Source organism: Somniosus microcephalus, chromosome 8 (assembly GCF_052327205.1).
Source record: "Somniosus microcephalus isolate GS21.2 chromosome 8, FLI_Smic_1.0, whole genome shotgun sequence".
In the NCBI taxonomy this organism is placed as follows: Eukaryota; Metazoa; Chordata; class Chondrichthyes; order Squaliformes; family Somniosidae; genus Somniosus; species Somniosus microcephalus.
In genome coordinates, this window is record NC_140994.1 from 1,241,200 (window position 1) to 1,259,977 (window position 18,778).

General features: G+C 53.3%; 1 protein-coding gene across 1 annotated transcript in view; it reads right to left on the bottom strand.

The window, feature by feature from the left end:
• rrp12 (ribosomal RNA processing 12 homolog) overlaps positions 1-17,799 on the bottom strand; it is a 97,227-nt gene extending 79,428 nt beyond the window's left edge. The window contains exons 1-11 of the mRNA XM_085996105.1: positions 17,617-17,799; positions 13,917-14,149; positions 12,589-12,672; positions 9,449-9,525; positions 5,193-5,298; positions 4,945-5,061; positions 4,315-4,453; positions 3,868-3,995; positions 2,905-3,003; positions 2,231-2,322; positions 996-1,163 (exon numbers count right to left, since the gene is read on the bottom strand). Of these exons, the coding sequence (XP_085852231.1) occupies positions 996-1,163; positions 2,231-2,322; positions 2,905-3,003; positions 3,868-3,995; positions 4,315-4,453; positions 4,945-5,061; positions 5,193-5,298; positions 9,449-9,525; positions 12,589-12,672; positions 13,917-14,149; positions 17,617-17,755 (1,382 nt within the window). The 5' untranslated portion in view covers positions 17,756-17,799. The remainder of the gene's footprint in view (positions 1-995; positions 1,164-2,230; positions 2,323-2,904; positions 3,004-3,867; positions 3,996-4,314; positions 4,454-4,944; positions 5,062-5,192; positions 5,299-9,448; positions 9,526-12,588; positions 12,673-13,916; positions 14,150-17,616) is intronic.
• Between the last annotated feature and the right edge of the window lie 979 nt (positions 17,800-18,778).

Below are 18,778 nucleotides of genomic sequence, written 5' to 3' on the forward strand. Positions count from 1 at the left end.
CTTTACTCTGTATCTAACCCGTGCTGTACCTGCCCTGGGAGTGTTTGATGGGACAGTGTAGAGGGAGCTTTACTCTGTAATTCAATTCAATTCAAATCGCTTTATTGGCATGACAAGGTACATCTTATGTTGCCAAAGCATCGAAAAACATTCATGGTTGTACACAAAAATACAGATCTATCCATACAGTGTATAAACAGATATATCCCCGAGTGTATAAATATACATTCATATAATTTGTATATACTCTTTTCTTATATTTAGTGGTTGTCCCTCTGTTTATGGCAAGCTGTAACATAGTGTGCCGCTAAGGTTACACAATTTCTCTCTTCCCCTAGTAGGTATGGGAGGTTTTTGGTCGTCATTCAAATTTCTGAATTCCGGGCATATTTTTGTGAATTTTGGGTAGAAATTCTCCCTTATGCCCTGATATTTTCTACAAGCTGTGAGGAAGTGCATCTCTGTCCCCACCACTCCCTGGGGGTGTTTGATGGGTCAGTGTAGAGGGAGCTTTACTCTGTATCTAACCCGTGCTGTACCTGCCCTGGGAGTGTTTGATGGGACAGTGTAGAGGGAGCTTTACTCTGTATCTAACCCGTGCTGTACCTGCCCTGGGAGTGTTTGATGGGGCAGTGTAGAGGGAGCTTTACTCTGTATCTAACCCGTGCTGTACCTGCCCTGGGAGTGTTTGATGGGACAATGTCTCAGCACAGACGGCTCCTGAATGTGGTCTTTGCGGCTCAGACACTCACTGGGTGAACGGGTCACTGATTGGGGAGCCCCTACACCAGGGGTGTCGGGGACCCCACAGGCAGGAGCTGATCCATTCATCACCCCGCAAACACCAACCCACCGATTCAGGCCACGATGGGTTGCGTGCATTAAACCCACTCACACACTCGCTCTGCTCCCCTTTCTCAGCACCTGATTCAAAAACATCTCTCAAAAACTGCACCAGGTACCGACTCCTTCCCCACGCGTCACATTATTCCCATATCAATATTTTAGTGTCTGGGACAACCCCACAGCAAAGGTGAAGACTCCAACCCACCTTCATTGTGTCTGCTGCGGCAGCAATCAGCTGTGTGTGTGGAGAAAGGAGGCAACTGACAGCCGTGGAGAAGAGACGAGGGAGATGAGCCAAACACAGCAAACCCTGCAACCTAACAACAGGAGGTCAGAGTGGGTACGCTCGGGGGTCAAAGGGCATGCTCGATCAAAGAGCACATATCAGCGATAAAACCCCCGCTCCCACAATAAACCCCGCTCCCAGAGACCCCACAATAAACCCCCGCTCCCAGAGACCCCACAATAAACCCCTGCTCCCAGAGACCCCACAATAAACCCCCGCTCCCAGAGACCCCACAATAAACCCCCGCTCCCAGAGACCCCACAATAAACCCCCGCGCCCAGAGACCCCACAATAAACCCCCGCTCCGAGACCCCACAATAAACCCCCGCTCCCAGAGACCCCACAATAAACCCCCGCTCCCAGAGACCCCACAATAAACCCCCGCTCCCAGAGACCCCACAATAAACCCCCGCTCCCAGAGACCGCACAATAAACCCCCGCTCCCAGAGACCCCACAATAAACCCCCGCTCCCAGAGACCCCACATTAACCCCCGCTCCCAGAGACCCCACAATAAACCCCCGCTCCCACATTAACCCCCGCTCCGAGACCCCACAATAAACCCCCGCTCCCAGAGACCCCACAATAAACCCCCGCTCCCAGAGACCCCACAATAAACCCCCGCTCCCAGAGACCCCACAATAAACCCCCGCTCCCAGAGACCCCACAATAAACCGCCGCTCCCAGAGACCCCACAATAAACCCCCGCTCCCAGAGACCCCACAATAAACCCCCGCTCCCAGAGACCCCACAATAAACCCCCGCTCCCACATTAACCCCCGCTCCGAGACCCCACAATAAACCTCTGCTCCCAGAGACCCCACAATAAACCCCCGCTCCCAGAGACCCCACAATAAACCCCCGCTGCCAGAGACCCCACAATAAACCCCCGCTCCCAGAGACCCCACAATAAACCCCCGCTCCCACAGACCCCACATTAACCCCGCTCTCCAAAGTCCACAAAATAACCTACCCCCAACCCCAAAAAACTCCCTGCTCGCAAAGACCCCCCCACCACAGAAGCACCCGCCCCCAGCACTACACGCTATCCTCTCCCCCCTTCCCCAGGTGCTCTGACTCTGTGAGCCGGGTTTGGTACCTGGACAGGTTAACGTGAGCTTTCTCCATGACAGTCAACCAGGCCAGGATGGGCTGCAGGTCACTGACAGTCGGCAGGTAATCGTACAGAGCCTGAGGGGGAAACACAGCACTGAGCCAAATACTACTCATGGTCACAAGCTCCAGCATCACTCCCAAACACCCCCCTCTACCCACGCAGGCTCACTCATACTCCGCCGACCCCTCCCAGGGTCACTCGTGCCCCGCCGACCCCTCCCAGGGTCACTCGGGCCCCGCCGACCCCTCCCAGGGTCACTCGGGCCCCGCCGACCCCTCCCAGGGTCACTCGGGCCCCGCCCGACCCCTCCCAGGGTCACTCGGGCCGCGCCAGACCCCTCCCAGGGTCACTCGTGCCCCGCCCGACCCCTCCCAGGGTCACTCGTGCCCCGCCCGACCCCTCCCAGGGTCACTCGTGCCCCGCCCGACCCCTCCCAGGGTCACTCGTGCCCCGCCCGACCCCTCCCAGGGTCACTCGTGCCCCGCCCGACCCCTCCCAGGGTCACTCGTGCCCCGCCCGACCCCTCCCAGGGTCACTCGTGCCCCGCCCGACCCCTCCCAGGGTCACTCGTGCCCCGCCCGACCCCTCCCAGGGTCACTCTTACCAGCCCGCACGGTCCCTGCTACCCACCCAACCCCTGCGGGGGCTGCACTCACGGTTATAATCTGCGCGTTGAGCTCTGCCGTCAGGATCGCTGAGTTAGGTTTGGCGACGAAGAGTCCGTGAAAGGCCTGCATCGCGCAAGCAGTGACCATCTGTAACAGAGAGAGCGTGACACGGGGCGTTTGCTCCGAGGGGCAGCGGGACACAGAAATACCATCATATTGTGAGGTGATCCATTTTGGTAGGAACGACGAGGCGAGACAATACCTGCTGAACGGTATCATTTCAAAGGGGATGCAAGAGGAAAGTGAATTGTGCCCAAATCTTTGAAGGTGGCAGAACAGGTTAACAAAGTAGTTAATAAAGCATATTGGATCCTGGGCTTTGTAAATAGAGGCATGGAGTACAAAAGCCTGGAAGTTATGCTAAATCTATATAAAACACTAGTTCGGCCCCAGCTGGAGTACGGTGTCTAAATTCTGGGCATCACACTTTAGGAAGAACGAAAACTTGAGAGGGTACAGAAGAGATTTACTAGAATGGTCTCAGGGATGAGGGATTACAGTTACATGGGGTGGGAATTTTCCCCTTAGAGCGGGGAAGGCGAAGAGGAGATTTGATAGAAGTGTTTAAAATCATGAAGGATTTAGACAGAGTAAATAAAGAGGAACTGTTTCCAATGGCTGAAGGGTCGATAACCAGAGGGCACAGATTAAAGGTGATTGGCAGAAGAATCCGAGGCGCCATGAAGAAAAACTTTTTTACACAACGAGTGGTTAGGATTTGGAATGCACTGCCTGGTAGGGTGCTGGATACAGATTCAATCATAGCCTTAAAAAGGAAATTGGATATGGGGAAGTGGGACTAACTGGATTGGTCTTCGAAAGAGCCAGCGCAGACTCGATGGGCTGAATGGCCTCCTTCTGTGCTGTACTGTTCTGTGATCATTGTTCGTCATGCTGCCCGATCAGGGCAAGCCTGAGTTTTGGGTTTGCGAGTCTAACTTTGCATCTTACCACATGACTGAGGGTCATGACCCTGAGTAGAGTCTCGCAGCACGACTTCACACAACTGATGGGGAAACACGGGAGGACATCCTTCAGCAAACACAACATGTGCAGGGTGGTGGCACCCTCATCACTGCCTGCAGGGAACAAACACAGCCATTGACAAAATGGGAATCTTACTGGGCATCCCATAACCCACCCAGCTCGCCCCCCCTCCGAGACCCCTCCCCTCCGCAGAGATCCCTCCCCACAGAACCCCCCCCAGGCCCTGCCCCCCAAAACCCCGCCCCGAGACCCCGCCCCCCCGAGGCCCTGCCCCCAGACCCCGCCCCCCCAGAGACCCCGCCCCCCAGAGACCCCGCCCCTCCCCCCCCAGAAACCCCCTCCCCCCCAGAGACCCCGCCCCTCCCCCCCCAGAAACCCCCTCCCCACAGACCCCTCCCCCCCCTTACATACCTCCGGAATCCTCGATCTCCTTGATGCAGAATCTGGCTGTTGATTGGGCGGCTGGGTGATGGGGCGGAGCCGAGTCTCCGAACATGAATTCACTTCCCTTGAGTACGGAGCAGATTCCGCGCTGTGCTTCCTTACGGACCTGGGGGAGGGGGTTGTTGGAGAGAACAGTCAGCAATGCCCCAGACATTACACCGCCCTGCGGGCCCCCACACATAGTATCCGCTCCATTCCACCCCCACAGACTATGTGGCACCAGTATCGCCAACACCAACCAGCAGGTTCCCCATTGTGTTCCTGCTTTCCCCAATGCCAGCTCGATGACCTTAACCCCCATCCTGTGGACCCACTGACATCTGTCCATCTCTAGTGCTCTCTGCCTCTAGCCTGCAGTCCAGTTACAGTGTGACTCCTAGCAATGCTCACTGTAACTTTATTTTGGCTGCATGCCCATTCAATGCTTTGCGCATATGCGGTTATTACCATTGTAAAGCCGGTGAGCGGCCTGCACGGGACCTCCAGACCACTGCGTGGCCGTGCAGCTTATTGGGAACATTGACTCCTAGTCCAGATGCACCATAAACACCCCAGCCGGATCACACTATCGCCTCAGATCCTGATCGGCCAACTCACCTTCGGTTTGACGTGTACGGTGAAACTGAGGAGGCCATGGTAAACTTGTAGTGTTGAGGGGAAGCTCCACACGGCCAAATCCTGTCTGCGCAGCAACGTGGAGAGGCAGGAGAGAATCTGTCGGATAAAGAAATCAGGCCACGTCAGAAAGGAACACTCAGCATTCTTTACGCCGCACGGCAGCACCAAACACCATGCAGCGACACTACACAACTATCACAATTAAAGGACTCACAGATCACACTCACCCATCGCAGCGCTGCCGTGGATCCCGTGCTCGTCTGAACAGCCAAGAGATTCATGAAAACCTTTGCTGTGTCCGAGAACTTCTTTTTCAGGACAGGACCAGGAACCCTGCGATCAACAAGCTGAACAATTACTCACCTAGACTCAAGTGGTACAATGACGCCGTCTCACACACAGGAACATAGGGCTTGACAGGGTAGATGCAGGGAGGATGAACAGAAGAAATAGGTGCAGGAGTCGACCTTTTGACCCCTCAAGCCTGCCCCGCCATTCAACAAGATCATGGCTGATCTTCTACCTCAAATCCACCTTCCCCGCACTAGCCCCATATCCCTTAGTTCCCTCTGTCTTGAATATACTCAATGACTGAGCATCCACAGCTCTCTGTAGTAGAGAATTCCAAAGATTCACAACCCTTTCAGTGAAGAAATTTCTCCTCATCTCAGTCCTAAATGGCCGACCCCTTATTCCGAGACTGCGACCCCGTGTTCTAGATTCCCCAGCCAGGGGAAATATTTTCTCAGCATTAACCCTGTCAAGCCCCTTAAGAATTTTATATGTTTCAATTAGATCACCTCTTATTCTTCTAAACTCTAGGGAATATAGGCCTTGTCTACTCAATCTATCCTCATAGGGCAATCCCCTCACCCCAGGAGCCAGTCTAGTGAACCTTCATTGCACTCCTTCTAAGGCAAGCTTGTCTTTCCTTAGGTAAGGAGACCAGAACTGTACACAGTACTCCAAGTGTGGCCTCACCAATGCCCTGTATAATTGTAGTAAGAATTCTTTACTCTTATACTCTAATCCCTTTATCACAAAAGCTAACATACCATTTGATTTCTCAATTGCTTGCTGTACCTTCATGTTAACTTTGTGATTTATGTACAAGGACACCCAGGTCCCTCTGAATGCAAACATTTCCCAGTCTCTCACCATTCAAAAAATATTCTGCTTTTTTGTTTTTCCTACCAAAGTGGATAATTTCACACTTCATTTGCCATGTTCTTGCCCACCCAGTCAACCTGTCTATATCTCTCTGCAGCCTCTTTACGTCCTCCTCACAACTTCCTTCCCCACCTATCTTTGTGTCATCAGCAAACTTGGATACGTTACACTCAGTTCCTTCATCGAAGTCATTAATATAGATTGTAAATATCTTGAGGCCCAAGCAATGATCCTTGCGGTACCCCGCTAGTTACAGCCTGCTAACCCGAAAAAGTCCCGTTTATTCCTACTCTCTGTGCTACAATCTAGCACTTCAGAGCTGCTATCAGGGGGCCTATACACAACTCCCACTACAGTCTTAAACCCTTCCCTAGTTCTTAATTCTCCCCATAAAGTCTCCACTGCCTGCTTACCTCTCGTTATATCCTCTCTTATCATTGAAGTGATTTCATCCTTAATCACTAAGGCTACTCCTCCCCCTCTGCCATTTTCCCCATCAGTCCTGTAGACCTTATAGAGTCATAGAGTAATACAGCACGGATAGAGGCCCTTCGGCCCATCGTGTCCGCGCCGGCCATCAAGCCCGGTCTAATCTAATCCCATATTCCAGCATTTGGTCCGTAGCCTTGTATGCTATGGCATTTCAAGTGCACATCCAAATGCTTCTTGAATGTTGTGAGGGTTTCTGCCTCCACAACCCTTTCAGGCAGTGAGTTCCAGACTCCAACCACCCTCTGGGTGAAAAAGTTCTTTCTCAAATCCCCTCTAAACCTCCCGCCCTTTACCTTGAATCTATGCCCCCTAGTTATTGACCCCTCTACTAAGGGAAAAAGCTCCTCAGCATCCATCCTATCTATGCCCCTCATAATTTTGTACACCTCAATCATGTCCCCCCTCAGCCTCCTCTGCTCCAAGGAAAACAAACCCAATCTGCCCAGTCTCTCTTCATAGCTGAAGCGCTCCAGCCCTGGTAACATCCTGGTGAACCTCCTCTGCACCCTCTCTAACGCGATCACATCCTTCCTGTAGTGTGGCGACCAGAACTGCACACAGTATTCCAGCTGTGGCCTAACCAGTGTTTTATACAGCTCCATCATAACCTCCTTGCTCTTATATTCAATGCCTCGGCTAATGAAGGCAAGTATCCCATATGCCTTTTTTACCACCTTATCCACCTGTTCCGCCGCCTTCAGGGATCTGTGTACTTGCACACCCAGATCCCTCTGACCCTCCGTCTTGCCTAGGGTCTTTCCATTCATTGTGTATTCCTTTGCCTTGTTAGTCCCCCCAAAGTGCATCACCTCGCACTTTTCCGGGTTAAATTCCATTTGCCACTGTTCCGCCCATCTGACCAACCCATCTATATCGTCCTGCAGACTGAGGCTACCCTCCTCGCTATTTACCACCCTACCAATTTTTGTATCATCCGCGAACTTACTGATCATACCCTTTACATTCATATCCAAGTCATTAATGTAGACCACAAACAGCAAGGGACCCAGCACCGATCCCTGTGGTACCCCACTGGCCACAGGCTTCCAGTCACAAAAACAACCTTCGACCATCACCCTCTGCCACTAAGCCAGTTTTGTATCCAATGTGCCAAGGCACCCTGGATTCCATGGGCTCTTACCTTCTTGACCAGTCTCCTGTGCGGGACTTTATCGAAGGCCTTACTGAAATCCATGTATACCACATCCACTGCGTTACCCTCATCCACACACCTAGTCACCCCCTCAAAAAATTCAATCAAATTAGTCAGACATGATCTTCCCTTGACAAAGCCATGTTGACTATCCCTGATTAATCCTTGCCTCTCCAAGTGGAGACTAATTTTGTCCCTCAGGATTTTTTCCAATAATTTTCCTACCACTGATGTTAGGCTCACTGGCCTGTAGTTCCCCGGTTTTTCCCTACTACCCTTCTTGAATAATGGTACTACATTAGCGGTTCTCCAGTCCTCTGGCACATCCCCTGTGGCCAGAGAGGTCCTGAATATATGTGTTAGAGCCCCCGCAATCTCCTCCTTTGCCTCACACAGCAGCCTGGGATACATTTCATCCGGGCCTGGGGATTTATCCATTTTTAGGCCAGCTAAAACCGCCAATACCTCCTCCCTCTCGATGTTAATATGTTCGAGCATATCACAGTCCCCCCGCCCTATTTCTATGTCTACATCGTCCTTCTCCATAGTAAAAACAGATGCAACCTGGTATATTTAGTTCCCAGTCCTGACTGTCTTGCAGCCATGTCTCAGTAATGGCTACCACGTCATACCCTCCAATGTGAATTTGTGCCTACAGTTCATTCAATTTATTCCTTATACTCTGTGCAGTTGTATAAAGAACGCTGATTTAGGCCACACACCTGAGCCTGTCCTTCGGCTCTCATGTTTTTCTCACTTGTTTCTCTCTCCTGGTTTAATCACTTTACATCTTTTAGTTTTCCCTTTACATGTAGTGCCTAAAGGACAATTTCTGACTATTACTCTACTCTCTTCCCTTTCGTTTGTTTTTGAATTACTATTTGTTCTACAATTTCCACCTGTGCCCCCACCCCCCCATTTACTAGTTTAAAGTCCTTGTGACCGCCCTATTTATCCTTTCCGCTAGGACCCTGGTCTCAGACTGGTTCAGGTGGAGCCTGTCCCAACGGTACAGATCCTTCCTGTCCCAATACTGGTGCCAGTGCCCCATGAAATGGAACCCTTCTTTCCCACACCACTCCTTTAGCCACATATTCACTTCCCTAATTGGCTTATCCCTACTCCAATTTGCTTGTGGCTCAGGTAATAATCCAGAGGTTATAACCCTCGAGGTCCTGTTCTTTAATTTAGCTCCTAGTCCCTGGTACTCCACAAACAGGACCTCTTGCCCACTCTTCTCTATGTTGTTGGTCCCAATATGGACCACAACAACTGGATCTTCCCCCTCCAGTAACCTTTCAAGCCGGTTCAAGATGTCCCTTACCCTGGCACCAGGTAGGCAACATACCATGTGGGACGCGCGATCTTGCTTACAAAGGATACTGCCTGTCCCCCTAATTATAGAATCCCCTACAACTACCACATTATGCTTCCTCTCCTCATCCTCCCCGCCCTTTGGACAGCTTCCTGCTCCAAAGTGCCATGTTCCGCATTCTGGCTGGCCTTCCGACAGTCTTTATCCTTATCCTCAAAGATAGCAAGTACATTGTACCTGTTGGATAGGATCAGTTTCTGTAGATCCTCATTCTCTTTCTTACCTGGGTTACCCTTACGGCGTCTTGCAGCTCACACACCGATGCCCCAGACCGCAGCAATGTTTGGACTTACCGTTTCATTACCAAATTCAGTAGGTAGGCAATGGCCGCGACGGACTCCTCGGACTCCACTGCTTCCATCGTGGTCATCTGGCAGGAACAAGCACGAGTTAGTCAGACTCGAGTTCACACACCCGTCACATCATTGCCTCCTGCCCACACCCTCACCGGCCCTGCGTGGTAAGCTCCGACAAGCATTAACCACACCTCCGCACCATTTGCTTGAAGATTCTGGAGTGTAACTTATCGGGTCTGCCTGCTCCATATACCTTAAACCCTTCACAACATTGCTTAGCACCTCTATCTAGAACAGGCACCAGTCTCGCTTCACCCGGCACATTCCGGAGGGACAAGGGCAGTCCAATACAGCAACCACATGTGGATCTGGAAATCCAAGGTGGCTAATCGCATTTCTGATTAGTAAATAAATAACAACGAGTAACAGACTCTGTTGCTGGGCCTGTGATCTCAATACTCATTCGCACGGCAAACACGTGAACATTAACCTTTTTCTGTTAAGTAAATATACCCGTGTCTGTACACATTGTGTGTAAAGTGTTTTCACTAAAGTTAGTGCCCAGGCTGAAATGATGTTACTGCATTTGCACCTGTGGATGGTCAACGATTTCTACTGGACTGAAGGCACAGCTCGTCGACAGAATACCCTGTTCCCGGACACAATGCTCGGTCCTTAAAAACAGCAGCCCCTACCCCAACACCCACCCCCCCACCACCGAGAGACAGCACCCACCCCAGCTCAACACAGATAAATATGAGGTATTACATTTTGGTAGGAAGAATAGGGAGGTCACTTATTACTTGGAGGGTGCGATAGAGGAACAAAGGGATCTCGGAGCACAAACACACAAATCACAAAGTTGCGACACAGGTTAATAAGGCCATAAAAAAGCAAACCAAGCACTAGGGTTTATTTTTTAGAGGTATAGAATTGAAAAGTTGGGAAGTTATGCTAAACTGGTATCGTACCTTGGTTAGACCACCACCGTAAACATTCACCCCCTCCACCACCGGCGTACCGTGGCTGCAGTGTGTACCATCTACAAGTAGCACTGCAGCAACTCGCCAAGGCTTCTTCGGCAGCACCTCCCAAACCCGCGACCTCTTCCACCTAGAGCGACAAGGGCAGCAGTCGCATGGGAACACCACCACCTCCAAGTTCCCCTCCAAGTCACACACCATCCTGACTTGGAAATATATCGGCCGTTCCTTCATCGTTGCTGGGTCAAAATCCTGGAACTCCCTCCCGAACAGCGCTGTGGGAGTAACTTCACCACACGGACAGCAGTGGTTCAAGGCGGCTCACCACCACCTTCTCGAGGGCAATTAGGGATGGGCAATAAATGCTGGCCTTGCCAGCGATGCCCACATTCAATGAACGAATGGAAAAAAAAAAAAGCCAACACTTGGAGTACTGCGTACAGTTCTGGTCGCCATATTATAAAAAGGATATCGAGGCACTGGAGAGGGTGCAGAGAAGATTTACAAGGATGCCAGAAATGCGAGGGTATACATATCAGGAAAGGATGAACAGGCTGGGTCTCTTTTCTCTTGAAAAAAGGCTGAGGGGTGACATAAGAACATAAGAAATAGGAGCAGGAGTAGGCCAATCGGCCCCTCGAGCCTGCTCCGCCATTCAATAAGATCATGGCTGATCTGATCCTAACCGCCAATCCACTATCACAGAACCATCTCCTGAATCTAACAGAATTAGACACACGAAATAGGAGCAGGATCAGGCTACACAGCCCCTGGGCCCGCTCCGCTACCCACAGGGCCATGACCGATCCGAACCTAGACTCATGTCCAAATTCCTGCCCGCTCCCCGTAACCCTTAATTCCCTTTACTTCTAGGAAACGGTCTATTTCTGTTTTAAATTTATGTAATGATGTAGCTTCTACAGCTTTTTGGGGCAGCATATTCCATGGACCTACCACCCTCTGAGTGAAGTAGTTCCTCCTCATCTCAGTTTTGAAAGAGCAGCCCCTTATTCTAAGACTATGCCCCCTAGTTCTAGTTTCACCCATCATCTGGAACATCCTCCCCGCATCCACCCGATCCAACCCCTTCACAATCTTATATGTTTCAATAAGATCGCCTCTCATTCTTCTGAACTCCAATGAGTAGAGTCCCAATCTACTCAACCTCTCCTCATATGTCCATCCCCTCATCCCCGGGATTAACCGAGTGAACATTCTTTGTGACCTGATAGATGTTTTCACAATTATGACAGGTTTTGATAGAGTGGATACAGAGAGAATGTTTCTACTTGTGGAGAAGAGCATAACTAGAGGCCATCAATATAAGATAGTCACCAAGAAATCCAATAGGGAATTCAGAAGAAACTTCTTTACACAGAGTGATGAGAATGTGGAATTTGCTACCACAGGGAGTGGTTGAAGTGAATAGTACGGATGCATTTAAGGGGAAGCTAGACAAGCATATGAGGGAGAAGGGAATAGAGGGTTATGCTGATAGATTTAGAGGAGAAAAGACGTGAGGAGGCTCAAGTGGAGCATAAACACCGAATGGCCTGTTCCTGTGCCATAAATCCTATGTAATCCACTCTCCACTGGGAAACAGCAGGTTAGAGATTCACGAAAAAAACAGAATCTGAAATGTGCTGAGTCCGTGTGGAAATCATTTCTTAAAGCAGCGACCCCCGCCTCCCCGGCCCCTCGTGGGGATGACGGTGACAGGCAGATGGGGAGTGGGGAGGGGGGGGTATGATGGGCAAGTTGATTGGCGGGGGGGGAGCTTACTAGAGCAGGAACACAGGAGCAGGAACAGGCCAGTTAGCCCCTCGAGCCTGTGATCATGCCTAATCTGCGACCTATGCACTTTTGCCCCATATCCCTTAATACCTTTGGTTAGCAAAAATCTATCAATATCAGATTTAAAATTAACAATTGATTGAGCATTAATTGCCGTTTGCGGAAGTGAGTTCAAAACTTCTACCACCCTTTGTGTGTACAAGTGTTTGCTAACTTCACTCCTGAAAGGTCTGGCTCTAATTTTTGGACTTTGCCCCCTAGTCCTAGACTCTCCAACCAGCGGAAATAGTTTCCCTCTATCTACCCTATCTGTTCTCCGTAATATCTTGAAAACTTCAATCAGATCAGCCCTTAACTCACCAAAGCAGCAAAATATTCCGTCTCTGTCTCATTCCCACCTTGAGAGCGAATCACCTCAGTGACAGCGGCCAAAACAGCACAGATCTGTGAAACAAACAGACAGTGAGCGAGCGCGGTCAGCGTACGGGGTCACCGTGAGCGAGCGCGGTCAGCGTACGGGGTCACCGTGAGCGAGCGCGGTCAGCGTACGGGGGTCACCGTGAGCGAGCGCGGTCAGCGTACGGGGTCACCGTGAGCGAGCGCGGTCAGCGTACGGGGTCACCGTGAGCGAGCGCGGTCAGCGTACGGGGTCACCGTGAGCGAGCGCGGTCAGCGTACGGGGTCACCGTGAGCGAGCGCGGTCAGCGTACGGGGTCACCGTGAGCGAGCGCGGTCAGCGTACGGGGTCACCGTGAGCGAGCGCGGTCAGCGTACGGGGTCACCGTGAGCGAGCGCGGTCAGCGTACGGGGTCACCGTGAGCGAGCGCGGTCAGCGTACGGGGTCACCGTGAGCGAGCGCGGTCAGCGTACGGGGTCACCGTGAGCGAGCGCGGTCAGCGTACGGGGTCACCGTGAGCGAGCGCGGTCAGCGTACGGGGTCACCGTGAGCGAGCGCGGTCAGCGTACGGGGTCACCGTGAGCGAGCGCGGTCAGCGTACGGGGTCACCGTGAGCGAGCGCGGTCAGCGTACGGGGTCACCGTGAGCGAGCGCGGTCAGCGTACGGGGTCACCGTGAGCGAGCGCGGTCAGCGTACGGGCTCACCGTGAGCGAGCGCGGTCAGCGTACGGGGTCACCGTGAGCGAGCGCGGTCAGCGTACGGGGTCACCGTGAGCGAGCGCGGTCAGCGTACGGGGTCACCGTGAGTGCGGTCAGCGTACGGGGTCACAGTGAGTGCGGTCAGCGTACGGGGTCACAGTGAGTGCGGTCAGCGTACGGGGTCACAGTGAGTGCGGTCAGCGTACGGGGTCACAGTGAGTGCGGTCAGCGTACGGGGTCACAGTGAGTGCGGTCAGCGTACGGGGTCACAGTGAGCGCAGTCCCTGCCATTGATCACATCCCAGTGTCTCCACTCTCTCACTGAGGGCTCTCTCACTGAGGCCCTGCTGTTGTGTCCCAGAAGCGAATAACCCAACACTCGCTGCCCAGGGTCACAGATGAAGACAGGCACCCACAGAACCCCTGGGGTTCCTGGTCCCGGGACATTGCACCGAACATGGAACGCTCAGGGTTCTTGGTCCCGCGACATTGTACCGAACATGGAACGCTCAGGGTTCTTGGTCCCGCGACATTGTACCGAACATGGAACGCTCAGGGTTCTTGGTCCCGCGACATTGTACCGAACGCTCACCTCTTTGTGAGCCGCGGAGTTGGATTCCCAGAAGCGTTGGACTCGGCTAAATGTCAGGTTGCTGCAATCAGACAGGCCGCTGAGGAAGGTGCCGGAGGTTTTCTCGGTGAGGGCACTTTCCTCACACTCGGCATTGGGCTCCTCTATCGGAGTCTCCCTTGGGCTGAATGCGAAGCTGTTGGACTGGAGCTCGTTGTGTAGTTTCAGCACATCCACCGTCAGATCGCTCTTTCCTGGGGGAGCAGACAGGGGTCAGAGGTTAACAGCAAATCAACTGAGCAACAGCTCCGCTCGGTCACCTTCACACCGAGCCAAACAGTTAAAGCACACGGGATTGGGGGCAAGGTACTGACTTGGATAGAGAACTGGTTGGCAGACAGGAAGCAGAGAGTTGGAATAAATGGGTCTTTCTCCGAGTGGCAGGCAGTGACTAGTGGGGTACCGCAGGGATCGGTGCTAGGACCCCAGCTATTCACAATATATATTAAATGATCTAGACGAGGGAACTAGATGTAATATCTCCAAGTTTGCAGACGACACAAAGCTGGGTGGGCGTGTGTGCTGACGAGCATGCAGAGAAACTCCAGGATGATTTGGACAGGTTGGGTGATTGGGCAGATGCATGGCAGATGCAGTATAATGTGGATAAATGCGAGGTTATCCACTTTGGTGGCAAAAACAGGACGGCAAATTATTATCTGAATGGCAATAGATTGGGAGAAGGGGAAGTGCAACGAGACCTGGGTGTCCTTGTGCACTAGTCGCTGAAGGTAAGCATGCAGGTGCAGCAGGCAGTTAAAAAGGCAAATGGTATGTTGGCCTTCGTAGCGAGAGGGTTTGAGTACAGGAACAAGGATGTCTTGCTCCAGTTGTGCAGCTCCTTGGTGAGACCACACCTTGAGTATTGTGTGCAGTTTTGGTCGCCTTATCTGAGGAAGGATGTTCTTGCCATGGAGCGAGTGCAGCGAAGATTCACCAGACTGATACCTGGGATGGCAGGAATGACGTATGAGGAGAGATTGGGTCGATTGGGCTTATATTCGCTGGAGTTTAGAAGAATGAGAGGGGATCTCATTGAAACTTATAAAATTCTAACAAGACTAGACAGACTAGATGCAGGAAGGATGTTCCCGATGGCGCGAGAGCCAGAACCAGGGGTCACAGTCTAAAGATAAGGGGTAAGCCATTTAGGACTGAGATTAGGAGGAATTTCTTCACCCAGAGAGTGGTAAACCTGTGGAATTCTCTACCACAGAAAGCAGTTGAGGCCAATTCATTAAATATATTCAAGAAGGAGTTAAATATATTTCTTAAGGCTAAAGGGATCAAGGGATATGGGGAGAAAGCAGGGACCGGGTATTGAATTTGGATGATCAGCCATGATCTCATTAAATGGTGGAACAGGCTCGAGGATCCGAATGGCCTACTCCTGCTCCTATCTTCTATGTTTCTATGTAAACAGCCCGAGGGCAATGGTCCGCCCAGCACCCACACCGCGCTCATTCTCTCCAGCAGCAGCTGCACCACCACAAAGACACTGTGTCTGGTACGATAGCAAAATACTGCAGATGCTGGAAATCCGAAATAGCAACCGAAAATGCTGGAAAAACTCAGCAGGTCAGGCAAATCCGTGGAGCTGTCAACGTTTCGGGTGATCCCTTTGTCAAGGCTGTGTCTGGTAACTCGGCCCATCACCAACGACCGACAGGTAACAGGAACCGAACCTCCCGCTACCGCACTGCCTCTGCACCTCAGCAAGCACCAGTACGGAGCCTCCGTCTGCAGCCCGGGCCCAGTCACTGAGGCCACAACTTCAAACTTCACCAGATTCAGTGTTAGAGACACAGCCCAGCACAGAGCGAGGCTCAGCAAACCCGTGCTGTACCTGCCCTGGGAGTGTTTGATGGGACAGTGTCGAGGGAGCTTTACTCTGTATCTAACCCGTGCTGTACCTGCCCTGGGAGTGTTTGATGGGACAGTGTAGAGGGAGCTTTACTCTGTATCTAACCCGTGCTGTACCTGCCCTGGGAGTGTTTGATGGGCCAGTGAAGAGGGAGCTTTACTCTGTATCTAACCCGTGCTGTACCTGCCCCGGGAGTGTTTGATGGGACAGTGTAGAGGAAGATTCACTCTCTATCTAACCCGTGCTGTACCTGCCCTGGGAGTGTTTGATGGGCCAGTGTAGAGGGAGCTTTACTCTGTATCTAACCCGTGCTGTACCTGCCCTGGGAGTGTTTGATGGGCCAGTGTAGTGGGAGCTTTACTCTGTATCTAACCCGTGCTGTACCTGCCCTGGGAGTGTTTGATGGGACAGTGTAGAGGGAGCTTTACTCTGTATCTAACCCGTGCTGTACCTGCCCTGGGAGTGTTTGATGGGACAGTGTAGAGAGAGCTTTACTCTGTATCTAACCCCGTGCTGTACCTGCCCTGGGAGTGTTTGATGGGACAGTGTAGAGGGAGCTTTACTCTGTATCTAACCCGTGCTGTACCTGCCCTGGGAGTGTTTGATGGGACAGTGTAGAGAGCTTTACTCTGTATCTAACCCGGGCTGTACCTGCCCTGGGAGTGTTTGATGGGACAGTGTAGAGGGAGCTTTACTCTGTATCTAACCCCGTGCTGTACCTGCCCTGGGAGTGTTTGATGGGACTGTGTAGAGGGAGCTTTACTCTGTATCTAACCCGTGCTGTACCTGCCCTGGGAGTGTTTGATAGGACAGTGTAGAGGGAGCTTTACTCTGTATCTAACCCTTGCTGTACCTGCCCTGGGAGTGTTTGATGGGACAGTGTAGAGGGAGCTTTACTCTGTATCTAACCCGTGCTGTACCTGCCCTGGGAGTGTTTGATGGGACAGTGTAGAGGGAGCTTTACTCTGTATCTAACCCCGTGCTGTACCTGCCCTGGGAGTGTTTGATGGGACAGTGTAGAGGGAGCTTTACTCTGTATCTAACCCGTGCTGTACCTGCCCTGGGAGTGTTTGATGGGACAGTTTGATGGGACAGTGTAGAGGGAGCTTTACTCTGTATCTAACCCTGTGCTGTACCTGCCCTGGGAGTGTTTGATGGGACAGTGTAGAGGGAGCTTTACTCTGTATCTAACCCGTGCTGTACCTGCGCAGGGAGTCTGTGATGGGACAGTGTAGAGGGAGCTTTACTCTGCATCTAACCCGTGCTGTACCTGCCCTGGGAGTGTTTGATGGGACAGTGTAGAGGGAGATTTACTCTGTATCTAACCCGTGCTGTACCTGCCCTGGGAGTGTTTGATGGGTCAGTGTAGAGGGACTTTACTCTGTATCTAACCCGTGCTGTACCTGCCCTGGGAGTGTTTGATGGGACAGTGTAGAGGGACTTTACTCTGTATCTAACCCGTGCTGTACCTGCCCTGGGAGTGTTTGATGGGACAGTGTAGAGGGAGCTTTACTCTGTATCTAACCCGTGCTGTACCTGCCCTGGGAGTGTTTGATGGGACAGTGTAGAGGGAGCTTTACTCTGTATCTAACCCGTGCTGTACCTGCCCTGGGAGTGTTTGATGGGACAGTGTAGAGGGAGCTTTACTCTGTATCTAACCCGTGCTGTACCTGCCCTGGGAAAACCCGTGCCCCGCTGTCAGGCTCAGTCCGATCTGTGCCGCACGTGAGCCTCCCGCCCGGGCCTTAAGCCTTGGTCTTTCCTGCCGCCTCAGGCCGCGCTCCCCGCGCCACTCACCCGCCGCTTTGCTGAAGAAGCGGCTCCGCGCGGCTTCCCGGAAGCGGCGGCTCTCCGGGTTGGATTCGCTGCTGTGCCCCTTCCGCCATCGGTTAAGCTTCTGCTTCAACCCGGCCCGCAGCCGCCCAGCCCGCACCATCCTCTCCCGCCAGGCCCCGGCTCCGACTGAGACTCGCGCCCGGGCTCTGGACCCCCCCCCCCGGACACCGCCCCCCCGCGGCCCGGAGCGGGACTGCAGGCACACCGCCCCCCGCGGCACCGAGGGGGACTGCAGGCACACCGCCCCCCGCGGCACCGAGGGGGACTGCAGTCACACCGCCCCCCGCGGCACCGATCGGGACTGCAGTCCCACCGCCCCCCGCGGCCCGGAGCGGGACTGCAGTCACACCGCCCCTCGCGGCACCGCAGTCACACCGCCTCCCGCGGCACCGAGCGGGGCTGCAGTCACAGCGCCCCCGCGGCACCGAGCGGGACTGCAGTCACACCGCCTCCCGCGGCCTGGAGCGGGACTGCAGTCACACCGCCCCCCGCGGCACCAAGCGGGACTGCAGTCACGATAGCAAAATACTGCAGATGTTGGAAATCCGAAATAACAACAGAAAATGCTGGAAAAACTCAGCAAGTCAGGCAACATCCGTGGAGAGAAATTTGAGTTGACGTTTCGGGTTTGACCCTTCTTCAAAACCGCCTCCCGCGGCCTGGAGCGGGACTGCAGTCACACCGCCCCCCGCGGCACCAAGCGGGACTGCAGTCACACCGCCTCCCGCGGCCTGGAGCGGGACTGCAGTCACACCGCCCCCCGCGGCCCAGAGCGGGACTGCAGGCACACCGCCCCCCGCGGCCCAGAGCGGGACTGCAGTCACACCGCCCCCCGCGGCACCGAGCGGGACTGCAGTCACACCGCCCCCCGCGGCCTGGAGCGGGACTGCAGTCACACCGCCCCCCGCGGCCCAGAGCGGGACTGCAGGCACACCGCCCCCCGCGGCCCAGAGCGGGACTGCAGTCACACCGCCCCCCGCGGCACCGAGCGGGACTGCAGTCACACCGCCCCCCGCGGCACCGAGCGGGACTGCAGCTTTAAATAGGAGATACCAGGTGCACAGCGACCTGGCTCAAAGGAGGGGTGGATTGGGCACTTAATAGTCCTGAGTGCACGTTATTC